General features: G+C 46.1%; 1 protein-coding gene across 7 annotated transcripts in view; it reads right to left on the bottom strand.

The window, feature by feature from the left end:
• Positions 1-13,148, bottom strand: part of Dgk (diacyl glycerol kinase 1) — a 555,078-nt gene that overhangs the window by 145,013 nt on the left and 396,917 nt on the right. The window contains exon 1 of one of the 7 annotated variants that reach the window (XM_065442111.2): positions 2,420-2,559. The exons of 5 other annotated variants lie outside the window; for them this stretch is intronic. In XM_065442111.2, the coding sequence (XP_065298183.1) occupies positions 2,420-2,519 (100 nt within the window). In that variant the 5' untranslated portion in view covers positions 2,520-2,559. Of the gene's footprint in view, positions 1-2,393; positions 2,560-13,148 lie in introns of those variants that run through there. One more of the 7 variants, XM_065442114.2, reaches the window with a different exon arrangement.

Below are 13,148 nucleotides of genomic sequence, written 5' to 3'. Positions count from 1 at the left end.
CTCGTTTCGTTCTTTCCAATTATTTGCGTCCTGCCAGCGTCACGTCGATGAAGATCAATTTAAACCTTCCAGATGTTTCAGTACTTCTTAAGTGTTCCCGTCTCTGCCTCTTCCATAAAGTTTACCATTATAACCTTGTTTTGAAAGAAGCTATCTGTTCTCTACCCACCAACACTTTATCCACGCTGGATCACAAGTATAAAGCTTAAGTTTCTGTCTCCCATACGGATTATTTTAGCGATTCTTTAATCCCCAGGACAAGGTACAACTTGAACCACCTTCCTGCCACCATTGCTCTTATCCCAGACTCTGGCATACTCAGATGTGCTGTTTATGGTGCTTTTTCTTGAACCAATTGCATATGTATTTTTTTTCTGCCCCACTCCTCTCTGTAACGCCATGTGGCCTTGAGAGTATTTGAAAAAAAACATATATACCCGGGCAGCCACCCTTAGTCGTTGGCTAGAACTTCGTCGCACCGTCGTTTTCACGTTTTCGGTCACTCATCGCGAGGAAAGATAAGAAAAGTACATCAGGAATTGGAATCGATTGTGATAAAATACAGCGCCTGCGTTTTTGGCATTACGTTTTCGAGACGGTGCAAACGCCTGAGACTGGAGCTTCCTGGTGGAAAGCGTATCGATAGCTAACCCCAATACACAGCGTATTTTCCTTGTACACACACAGCTCTCATGTTGCAGTTTATAACGCGACGACATTCGCAAAGCGCTTCGGGCGGTAGAGCTTATTCTCATTTTTTTTTCTTTTTATATGTAACGGTTTCTTTTTTTTTGCCGTAAGACATGGATGCCGGGAAAACAAACAGGCATCTTAAAGAGACTTCTGTTTGTTCTCTGTCTTAGCTGTGTACACAAGATACCGGCTACACGGGAACGTTATGCATGCTTTTTCATTCTTGTAGCGTTTTCCTTTTTGCCCATAGTCGCATCGGCGGAGTTCTGGTCATGATGAACTGCAGCACGTGGGACAGTTTGCACTACCACGAAACGCTATCACTTGGGGAAATATATTCTTCAAACAATGTTCGGACAGCCATACAACAACAGTGTTGTCGTCGGGTCTTTATTGTTTGCTCCCTCGTCTTGAAATTACACAACTTAAAGGAAACAGATCGCTGTCTCTGGGAAAACACATACACCACGACTCCGCGTCCTGAAGGAAGACCGAAGCTCTGAGCATACCGGGAAAAACATTTCCGGACCTTTCAGTTATAATAATAATAATAATAATAATAATAATAATAATAATAATAATAATAATAATAATAATAATAATAATAATAATAATAATAATAATAATAATAATAATAATTATTATTATTATTATTATTATTATTATTATTATTATTATTATTAAAGTCTCGCAGCATGGCACCCAGCAAAGGCGCATGCGTGCTCTACTCGTGCCCTTTTTTCAGTAAGCAGCACTTTTGTCGGTGTTTAAGCTGTCAAAAACACGTGCACGCAAATTGGGTAACTGGGCTGGACGAAGAACTACAGTTACTGAAGTCCGGATTGCACTCATTTTGTTCGAACATGTGCGATGCGTCCAAGCAAAGTGGTAGGCAACCACCTTTCCTGTCCAAAGTGCTATCTTTTGCTTCAGGCAAGCCGTCATCTAGAGAACATCAGCAAGCAGATGAACAACTTGGTGCGGGTTTTCCGCATGCCCTCGTTTACTCGGCTGGCAAATCCACTGAGACGAATGAGACTGCTAAAAAGAGAGAGAGAGAGAGAAAGATAGAGAGAGAGAGATCTGGTGTCAACTGAAGCCCTGACGACGTCGACTTTATCTAAGCGATCGCAGCGACCATAGGCTATCTTCGTCTCCAAGCCGACGCCAGATCTGCCCGCTTCAAGAAACACCTCGAATCTATACACATTTCTCTTCTCTCTTGCCGGCAGCTTAAGACGAAATACGACTCCTATTCGTCTCTAAAAATTCCTGTACGCGCTTTGGCGTGCTTGCTACCTCAACGTACCGCAGTAGAAATGCGGATACAGGACCACTGAAATCTCACGCTCAACTCAGTTCAAGACTAAAAAAAGATTCGCAGTTCTGCCCGAAAGGCGAAGCACCGATTGCGATAGCAAATTAGTAGATAGCTGTACGAAGTAAGGATAGTAGCTTTATCGGCCGCATAAACTTTGTAAACTAAATTAACAATGATAGAATGCGTAAGCGTGACTCAACGAGGACGTATAAAAAAGGACACAGAGACAGCGCTGTTTCTGTGTGCCTGCTTCTTTCTACGTCCTCGTTCAGTTGCGCCTACACATTCTACCATGAACACAAACCAACTAGCCCGGTAACGTGTTTTAACTAAAGTAACCAGCACGGTACCAAGCATGCACAGGTAAACATGAACACACCTCGCTCGATGAGCGCGGGAACTCACTGTCAAAATTCTGGAGTGCAGAATCGCGGCAGTAGCTTGCGAATTGACCTTCATGCATCCCTCGCTTCAACACGAACGAAACGTCGAAAGCACAAAGCATACGAAGCTACCGGCACTACGTGCACTCTGCAAACATCGCCGGTCACTTTGAAGATGAAGCCCGCGCGGGTCACGCCGCAGATCACTTTCAAGACACACGAGCACCGGCAACGCGTCCCTACGGCGTCCGCCAAAGGCGTTTAGGGCCCGTACATGGTCGCTCCGCCCGTCCGTTCCGCCCTCGTCCGGTCGCGAGCGGAAGCCCGAAAGGCGGAAGGTGTCGCAAAATTCGATGCACGCTCAATCCGCACGAGCGGAACGCACGCGCACTCCTATTGGGCGACGCGGCCTGTTGACAGCTGGCAACCGTTCGGCGGAGCAAAGGTGTTCAAGGTTGGCAACGACCTTTGACAGCAGACGACACTGGCATATTTTTGCAGATGTGATTTCAATTTTCCGCGTTCCGGCGAAAATGCGACTCTAGGCTGCCACATTCTGTTCTGCAGCCGTATGTGTTGCATTGGCACCGTCATCCTTCTTCGAAACATTGCACAGTCGTCTTATCTGCGCCACCTTTTACAGATGTATTGCAATCGCATCACGTCGCAGCACGCGACGTATTCTCGGATGATTACTTTCAGTGCACGCTGCCTTGGCTGGTTGAACAACACCTCTCTAATTATCCAACGTGATCCGTTCTGCGACACGCGAAACTGATATTGTCGCCGGAAGCGCGGTGGCGCGGTTTCTATAGTGTTAGTGGCAGCTTGCAAGAATACAGAACACACGCACATCTGTCGCGGAATGCATTTGCGTAGGTCGCCAAGACGCACATTTCTACCACTGAGCACGCGTGTGAGGCCCCGAGTACAGCTTGCTGATACGCTTGCTCGTGCTTTCTTTTTTCACTCTGCCAATTTTAAGAGGGTGCTTAAAGCAGTTGGATGCATGGAATGCCTTTTCCTTAAATGATATGCTCAGCGATGACTGAAGTTCTCACCGTGTGCAGAAAAAGTTGTGCATGAGTGGTTAACTTCATGCAGCAAGGAATTGAAGGTTAAGCAGTGAGTGTACAATTCATTATGACTGGCTTAAAGCAATGTGTATGTATTGCGGTAACCTTATGCAGATATATGCATACTCATGAGATATGTTTCCAAGGGGAGTACTTGTTTGAAAGCATATAATTTACATTGCTGATAAGAAAACTTATTTTGAGTGAAATCAAACAATTGAATTCTTTCTTGCCAGCCTGGCTACCCAATATGTTGCCACCTTACTACGCCTGAACTATACGGTGCCATTGGACAATGCTGTATCCCTGCAGGCACGCTAGAACAGCTTGGATATGCACAAACAATCCTTTACATCGCACTTAAATTAAGGTGGTGTAGATTTGCTGTCACAATGTGCTTGTAAGCATAACTGCCGAGCATTCAAAAAAGTGTTTGAAATGTAAGGGTGGATGCTCAGGTTTGCAGGTGTGACATTTTACATTTATAGTGCAAGGACACACCGATGAACAGGAAGGATACCACACAAATCCTCGTGTGGTGACCTTGCAGTCACAATGCAAGTAGTTTTCAGTGGTGTTTAGCTATAAACATATGAAGCAATCTGTAAATTCAAAACTGTATTAAGTAAACTGAGACACCATGAAAAGCAACATAACACTACGGTGTACACATTTTTTGTCACATCAGCTCTTTGTGGTGCAGGTCAAATATGTATACAAGCTATTTGTAGGAAGTAGGAAGCCTATCCAATATAAACAAGAAACTTGCAGGCAAGGTAATCACAACAAACCAACTGAGACGTTGGTACTATTCTACTTGTGCTTGTACTTCTACTATGCGCTGCTGGATGGTTGCAACTGATATGCTCGCGAAGGTTTGGGTCATTCACATTTCAAGGGATGAGTAACTGTTACATATGTAAATCATCCTCCTCTGCATGCAGCCGCTGTGGCTGGCAGTCGATGCCGTAGCCTCATGCTTAGCAGCCCAACACCACAACCACTAAGCAATCACGGCGGGTAACTGCTCCTCAGGTTGTGCAATCTGTGTGGCTGTATCAAAGCACTGATGTAACACGTGTTTCAGTGGGGTCTAACTACCGCACAGAAGTTGTGGTGCAGCACTTCCTAATGGCAACATGTGTTGCAGCTGGGATACAAAGAGTTGAGCCTTTGTATCCGATGAGCATACGGTAACTGGAAACTTTGTTTCCACTTCTAAAAATTTTTGAGTATGTTCTAAATGACATGAGCCCATGTTGTAATGATATTTTAATTTTTAAAATAGCTGCACACGTTTGTGTACATCAAGTACACCATGAAATAACAGTCATCGGGGTATGCTTGAAAGGCACCTTCAGCATCTGCACTTCAAACCGCAGCCATGTCATTGCCATTGTAGGTGAAACAGCAGTAGTCAACGCGAAATTGACCGCCACTTTAGCAGTTTGCATGCAAACACACATTCATGTGGTGGCATTGTTTATTTTGGTTACCTGGCCCAGGCAAGTAATGTGAATAAGAGAACAATTATGAAACATCATTAGCTTAGTGAGGCCCAAAATACTAATTCGGGTAACTATTAATAGCAGTAGTCGAGGGCACGCTTGAAAGGCATCATTAGCAGTCTGCACGTCAAAGCGCAGTCAAGTCGTCGCCACTGTTGGTGAAACGGCAGCACTCAATGCGAAAATGACAGCCACTGTTGGCAGCTTGCATGCAAACACACGTTCATGCAAGCTGCCAACAGACGGCTGGCGTTCACCACACCGCGGCAACGATCGGCAAACACAGAGCAGAAACCAAACGTGTGCGCTGGGTGCGCCAATCGGACGCTACTTATTTCGACACGCCTTGAACAGGTGTGCTGCTCAGAATGCACGTGTATGTGATGGAGTTCTCGTCTGCGACGCACACGCGAAGCATGGCACAAGAAATCACGAAGTCGACGGCTTGAAATATTTCCTCCGACGCTCTCGTAAACACAACACACACTTCCTGCGCTCCGTCTGTTTCTGTTGGCGATCGCACGCACTGATGAGGTCTGGAATCGTACACCGGCTTGCTTCTTCCGATGACTATCTCCGTGGGTGCCACATATCTCTGGTAAAAATCACAAACAGGAGAAAAAAATAGACTGTTTCTGACGCGGCTGTAGCCTAGGCCTTGCGTCCCTGCTTCGCCTCGCTTCGAGCACGCGCCATGTTTGCTGTGACGACAGCCAAACCGTCCGCCTCGGACCAGCCAATGAGAGACGAGCAGGCGGCCGGACGGGAAACTTGCGTCCGCTCCTCGCTCACCAGTAGAGAGCTATCCGCACGCGACCGGGCGAGGGCGGAACGGACGTGCGGAGCGACCATGTACGGGCCCTTACTACGGCGTCCGCGATTCGCGCGGCTTTGGGCCAACGCCGCAGTAGACGCCGCGGTTGTCCCCACTCTGTACGGAGTGGCGTGCGAGGAGGACATCGAGGCACCCAAGCAGCTGCCGGAGAAGAACACTCCTTCCCCCTTCACCTGACCCCCCTCCCCCACCTCGCGGCACAGGAGAGGGCACGCATCTCCTCATTCACGCACGCGAGATTTCAATCACACGAAATCTGACGGCGACGGCAGGAATGCGCCTGGGGTGTCCATATAATTGCTATCGCAATAGAAAAGGCAAACAGGAAACAATCTCAGTCACTCCTTTTTACTTGAACAAAAATATTGAATTCAAAATTCAATATAACCACGATTCTTATTTAATTATTAGAACGAGACACATTGTTGGGATGACCCTACATGGGTCTTAAAAAAGGCTCCGTTTTCTCACCTAAAACAAGAAAAAAATGCAACGTGTTTTTTTTTTTTGCAGTACTGCAGTTAACAGTCCTTGGTACCAGGTATTCAATAAAATTCTATCGGCAATGGTTATTTTTGAAATGTTTATAAAATTTTCCAACTTTGTTTATTTCTGCAATATTGGCATTTTTGGAATTTTATAACGAAATAAATACTTGGTGTAGTTGCATACTTCATTATTAGGTTTGCGAAACACCTTTTGAAGAACTTTCAGAAATACTTTTAGTTTTATCGCCTTAGCTAAAAGGGTCCACAAAAACCTTGATTTCGGGATCAGTCCGAGGGAGTTGCACAAAAACCAGTTGTACAATTTTTCAAGAAAACATACTATGAGGGGCATAAATTTAACTTCTTGAGGGTCAATAGTACTAGTGGTATAGATTTACCGAAAAAAGTATAACGGGGTACACTTTGTTAATTTTAGAGTGATAGGCCTTCGAATTTGCAAAATCTGGAAGTCGTTAAAACTCGGTTATCCAGCTTCAGTGAAATAAGAATTTCCTTAAAGAAATCCGTACCAACATTCGCAAAACAAAGGTTGATTTCTTTCTAAAGAGACGTTTTCCCACCTGATATGAAAATTTCGCTGAAAACTAAATATAGTCGGGATCCCGACTATATTTAGTCGGGATCCCAACTTTTGGGCTAGTTGGTCCACTGCATCAATTCAAGTCATAGCGCTCGATTGACACGGTCAAGAAAGACGACAGGGCGTGCGGTTCTCTTCCTCTAAACACACCGACCTACCCCTCCTGGTCCGTTTTTGGAAGTTTAAATAAATAAATAAATAAATAAATAAATAAATAAATAAATGTTAGGGAGCATCCCTTTCGTAAATATATGCGGACGCTTAAACCTGCAAAAAGCAATCAATGTATATATCAAATATTCTACAGATTTAACACTCCTTTTACAAGGCTGCCGTTTTAGACAGGAGGCGGGCAAAGTAAACAATGCTCACAAAGGGGAAGCAGCCATCACTGTAAGGCAACGAATGATCTACCTTGTGGCCCACTTCACGGGGGATGCGCTGCAACCAGAGTCAAAGGAGCGACACGCAGTAAAGAGAACGAAAGAGCGTGAAACCGAGAAAACCATAAGAGGCGCACGTATGCACTGATTCCACCGAGCCTCTGCAGTCAGCAGATAAGCCACGGGGTCTTACGAGTAGCCGAGAAGGAGCGTAAATATCGGCCGGAGCTCGAGCCCCACGCCGCACGAGGTGTGCGAGCAAACAAACGAAGAAACGCGCCGGCCCAAAAAGCCACAGCCAATGGTAGCAGCCGCCGCGCAAGGTAATAGCGGACGCATCTCAAAGCCGAGAAGATGAAGACGAGAGCGAGGATAGATAGCACGCTCATCCAAAGTTACGCGCGATTCGCGGGTGTCGAAAAGAAGAGAAAAAAAGCGCAGAAAGCAGAATGAAGCAAGTTGAAGTGACAAGTATAGGAAAGAAAAGGTGCACGCTGGTAGCGCAGCCTCCGAGAGCGGGAATCGATAGTTTTTCTTCCTTAATTCCCCCTGTCGCCTTCTCCGACGGCGACGCTTTTTTCCCGGCTTCGCCACACGTCGCCCTACGGCTGTTCCTCTCCACTATGAGGCGCCTTTTCACCTTTATTTTTTCTGGCTTTCTACTCGACGGTGGCTGCAAACCTTGTCACAGCCGGCGTCCTATTTTCCTCGCGTTCTTCCTCTTGAGCGCTCCCGCAGATTTCGTCGCACCACATAATTTCCGTCGCCAATTCCTCTGACAGCTTCGTTACAGTTCAGCCACGGTGTGTGTATATATATACACTCGATGTTGTGGAACCCCCTCTCAATGTACGGTTTCACGAGAGGTTCAGCTAGAAATGCTGCGTCGCTGTTTCGTGGCCGCCCAAGACTGCTATTCTGTGATAAGGATAGCAGTGCGGCACGCCAGTTCGTTTCCACCAAGCTCGTGTCGCGTCCTTACCCTCCATCTGCTTTTATTGGACAGCTGACGTCTTGTTTCGTCGACGTCGCCAATTCGTGGTTCGGCGACGTGAGGGGTCTGCGGCTCATCGTGAGTGCGTCCGAGTCCTTCTTTTGTGTTTTTTACCCGTGCACCAATTCCACCAGTAAACGCTCTCTGCTCAGAATGCTGGAGTGAGATTACACCCATTTGACGGCACAGACCTCATTTACCCACATGTAATCTCCGGTAAAAACCAAGAAGCCAATACGGCGGACTAAATGTAGTTAGGCTTAAAAAAATAAGTAATAGTGGTGTGGAGAACCGCGCGGGAATTCACAAGCACTGCGCCTGTTTGATAGGACAATTTCCGGAAGTTCGAACTCGTGACGTCTGGCCAGTTCTCTAACTGCTAGTGCAATCAAAAGGAACATGCCAGCCGGTAAGTGGCGACACTTGTCATGCTAATCTTCTCGTAGGACAAAAACAGAACAAAGAACAAAACAAAACAAAGGTACCGAATACTTTGCTTGCTGACATGGCCGTGCTCGTCGGCCATCTGCCATCTAGAAAGGAACTGCTATGACGCAGTAGTTGACAACTCTTCCGTTGCAGAAAAGTAACAGTAGATAGATAGATAGATAGATAGATAGATAGATAGATAGATAGATAGATAGATAGATAGATAGATAGATAGATAGATAGATAGATAGATAGATAGATAGATAGATAGATAGATAGATAGATAGATAGATAGATAGATAGATAGATAGACAGACAGACAGACAGACAGATAGATAGATAGATAGATAGATAGATAGATAGATAGATAGATAGATAGATAGATAGATAGATAGATAGATAGATAGATAGATAGATAGATAGATAGATAGATAGATAGATAGATAGATAGATAGATAGATAGATAGATAGATAGAAAAGTGACACAGTCAGGATAGACAGGTAAGATAATGAAGCAGCCAACCACATAATACTATTGTCCATCGGTCCCGTGTGCCACTTAATAGACGTCACCTCCGGCGTGATGGCTTCACGGTAGCTTCGCGGTAGCGTCTCAATAGGCGGTAACAACCGAATAATTACAAAGAAGCTCCATCGTAAAAAAGGTAGTTCATCTGCTCTTCACCTCTGAAAGAGAGCTGAACCAGCTGGAGTCCGCTCGCAGTTTATTTAATTTGGTCGGCTAATGTAAATGCTAGGCTAAATAGAAAAAAAGGCTAGTTGTTTCAAGTTAAAAAATTACCTTCGACTGAGCAGTGACATTAGGATGCCCAATAAAGAAATGGCTGTGGCTTAGCTAAGGTTAAGCCCAGGATGCGAAGCATACTAGCCTTTATTTTAGTTGTTGAACCACTGTTTAGCCTGGTGAACTGCTGTTGCTTGGCTATATTTGGTTCGGCTAGACGAAGAAACAACTCATGCAGGCGAGCGCACGAGCTGAGACGCGGCTATGTAGCTACGCGGCCGCAAGCGAGCGCACGAGTTGAGCCTCCGCTTTTGTAGCTGTTATGTCGTCATACGGCAGCTACGCGGCCGCGCCCGGCGCAGCAAGGAAGAGCGTGGTTGTGCGGCTAGTATGCTTCGCATAATAGAAGCAACTTAATAACAAACATAGCAAACTTAACAGAGAATAGACCCACATATGAGACGCGCAGCAATGAACAATGGCTCATACCCTCAATGGTAGCTACGCGGCCGTGCGCGGCGCAGCAAGGAAGAGCGTGGTTGTGCGGCTAGTATGCTTCGCATAATATATCGCGCCTGTTGTCAAGACAACGAATACGACAGCACTTGCGTGTGGTACCAAACAGCCGTGAATGTGAGACGTACGCACTCACAAACGGCGTCTGAAGACGCTAAGAGAATGCTGTCTTCAGAGGGTTCTGCGTCATCAGAACCAACGGCGACACCCTCCAAAAAATGCAAGAAAATGCCACGAAACACCACTAACATGAACGTTGTCTCCGATTCGGAGACATGCCAACGATGGCGCCTTACAGCGCTTCTGCTGCACGTAAGGGTTGCTTCTCCTCTGCTCCCCGCTACGAGCCTGAGGCCGCATTGACGGAACGATGCTCGGCGCCGACGCATCGCGTTCCCGGCCCTGTGCGAGCCTCCGCAACCTTGGTATCTTAGGAATAAGCTTGCTTCCGGCTAACCTATGTGAAGAAAATTAAAAATTAAATTAAATTATGGGGCTTTACGTGCCAAAGCCATGATCTGATTATGAGGCACGCCGTAGCGGGGGAGGGTCTTCGGATTACCTGGGGTTCTTTAACGTGCACCTAAATCTATCTACGCTGGTGTTTTCGCATTTAGCGCCCATCGACATACGGCCGTCCTGGCCGGGATTCAATCACGCGACCTCGTTCTTAGCAGCCCAACACCATGGCCACTAAGCAACCACGGCGGTTGTGAAGAACACGAGGAACGCCCGTTTCGCATTCGCTGCTGTTATACTCATATGCCCTTTTATTGCGACAGCAATTATACGGACACTGCACGCACATTTCTGCCGTCGCCGTCGCCGTGCGGTTCCGTATGAGTGAACGCGCGTGAGGGTGAGCCGGCGAACGCGGTTCAACCTCGCGTGCGCGAGCGAGGAACGCCGCCCAGATGCGTGCCCTCTCCCAAAAGCCTCTCCTGTGGCGCGCGAGGCAGCGGGGTCAGGCGAAGGAGGAGGAGGGCGTCCTTTTCCGGCGGCTGCCAGGGTGCCTTGATGTCCTCCTGTCCCGCCGTTTCGTACAGAGTGGAGACAACCACGGCTTCTACTACGGCGTTGGCCACGCGAATCGCAGACGCTGTAGTAGACGCCTTTGTCAAGACGCCGTAAGGGTGCGTTGCCGGCGCTCGTGTGTCTTGAAAGCGATCTGCGACGTGGCTAAAGTGCGCGCCCACGAGGGAATCATCTTCAAAGCGATCTGCGATGTGCGCAGAGTGCGCACAGTGTCGGTAGCTTCGTATGCGCTGTGCTTTCGACGTTTCGTTCGCATTGAAACGACAGGTGCACGGAGCTCAATTGGCTCGCGGCTGCTGCCGCTATTCCTAACTCCAGCATATTGAGAGACTGTTTCCTCTGTCATAGAGCGATATGCGTTCATGTTTACCTGTGCGCGCGTGACACCGTGCTGGTTAATTTAGTTGAAACTCGTTGACCGGCTAGTTGGTTTGAATCCACAATAAAATGTGCAAGCGAGACTTAAGAAGAGCGTAGAAAGAAGCAGGCACACGAAGACAGTGCTACTACCTATCTTCACTGCGTGCAGCTACTATCTTCACTACGCTACTATCTTCACTACTTCACTACTATCTTCAACTACTATCTTCACTGCGTGCAGCTATCTACTAATTTGCTATTGTAGTCGGTGCTTCGCCTTTCGGGTGGAACTGCGATTTTTTTTTACTTCGCTGCGTTCTGCCCGTTGCAACGATGTAGGAAGCCGTTAGAGTGCGCAACGTATTTGTGGTAATTCATTTGCCTCAGCCTACTTTCACCGTGTATTTGCACGTATTGACACTTAACGCACAAGGATTTCCTAGCAGAGATAAGCAGTGATAAATAATTATTTTTTGCCACGAGAAAAAACTAGGCCTCCTCTTTCTTCAGTAGCGTAACAAGAAACAAGCAGGAAGTTAAAAAGTTTGGGATGAATTTTCTGTAAAAGCATAATTTTCATATAGCCCCGGACGATGTCGTCGTGTAGAAGTTTTTTTTCGTAGGGTGCTTCCGCAAAGAAGTCACCGCCTATTTGATTCGGAAGGTCGTGTAATAGCTTTTGATTTTTCTCTGGGACGAGAGGAAAGTTCTGGCATTGAATGCCTAAGGGCCCGCCGTACGCTCAAACCGCAGTAGCTTCTTTGCAAGACTCTCCCCATTTTTGGTATACAACCACCTATTCATGGTTGGCGGTACTAACTGTGTACTCGACCCCATACGTAACTTGCGAGGGGCAAGGCAAAATGCGTCCAATGCGCATACAGCTGAATTATCTCGTATAGTGAAAGAATACAATTTATCAGATGTCTAGGTATATATGCATGGTGGAAGTTTTGGGGCCACATGGCAGCAAAGGCAATCGCAATGTGGTCTAGCTCAAATGTATTTCCCCCTTGAATCAACATCGCAATTTGTCCAGTGCAGCATCCTCGGTCTCCCCGCAGACACGGGACACATTATGCATGCGGGATATTATGCGTCCAAATTATTTTTGTAACCGACAATGGTGCCGACAAATCGAACTATTATTTACAAAGCTGCGTCGCCATATTCCGCCACTTAACTTTTACTTGTGCAGACGTGGTCTGGGGGTATCCCTGTTGCGCTAACTCTGCGATGAGACGAAATCAATCAATTACTTTTTACTATCGCGCCGGCGGTTTTTTTTTTACTAATAGAAAACGATCTTTAGAAATTCCGCGTCGGAACTTAAGACTGCCTTTATGCAGTACTGTTCAACTCTCATTAGGTGCAATGGTATTAGGATACAGTCACAGGAAGGATTGCCAAGCCCTGTATAATTACCTCTGTGACGCAAATATATTGCCTTATTAATATTTATGATTCCCATGACCAATTTATTTCTCCTTCAATAAATTATTAGTTTAGAAAAATCAAATAATTAAAACACAAATTCACAGTAATATTATTATGAACATTATTATATAAAATGTAACTTACTCATTCTTTTCTCTACCCTTTACGTATATTTAATATTCAGTTCATGTTACTATTCCAGCCTATGCAAGGCTCCCTATATTATTATACACTATTTTATATAATTTATTATCAGTTTATTTCTTATCTTCCACTTTTCATTAATTTTTTATTGTTTTTTATCATATTACCACACGGTTGGTGGCCTTTACCCCTCAGTGGGT

Source organism: Dermacentor albipictus, chromosome 4, assembly GCF_038994185.2.
Source record: "Dermacentor albipictus isolate Rhodes 1998 colony chromosome 4, USDA_Dalb.pri_finalv2, whole genome shotgun sequence".
Taxonomy (NCBI): Eukaryota; Metazoa; Arthropoda; class Arachnida; order Ixodida; family Ixodidae; genus Dermacentor; species Dermacentor albipictus.
This window is presented reverse-complemented; position numbering and strand designations above follow the sequence as displayed.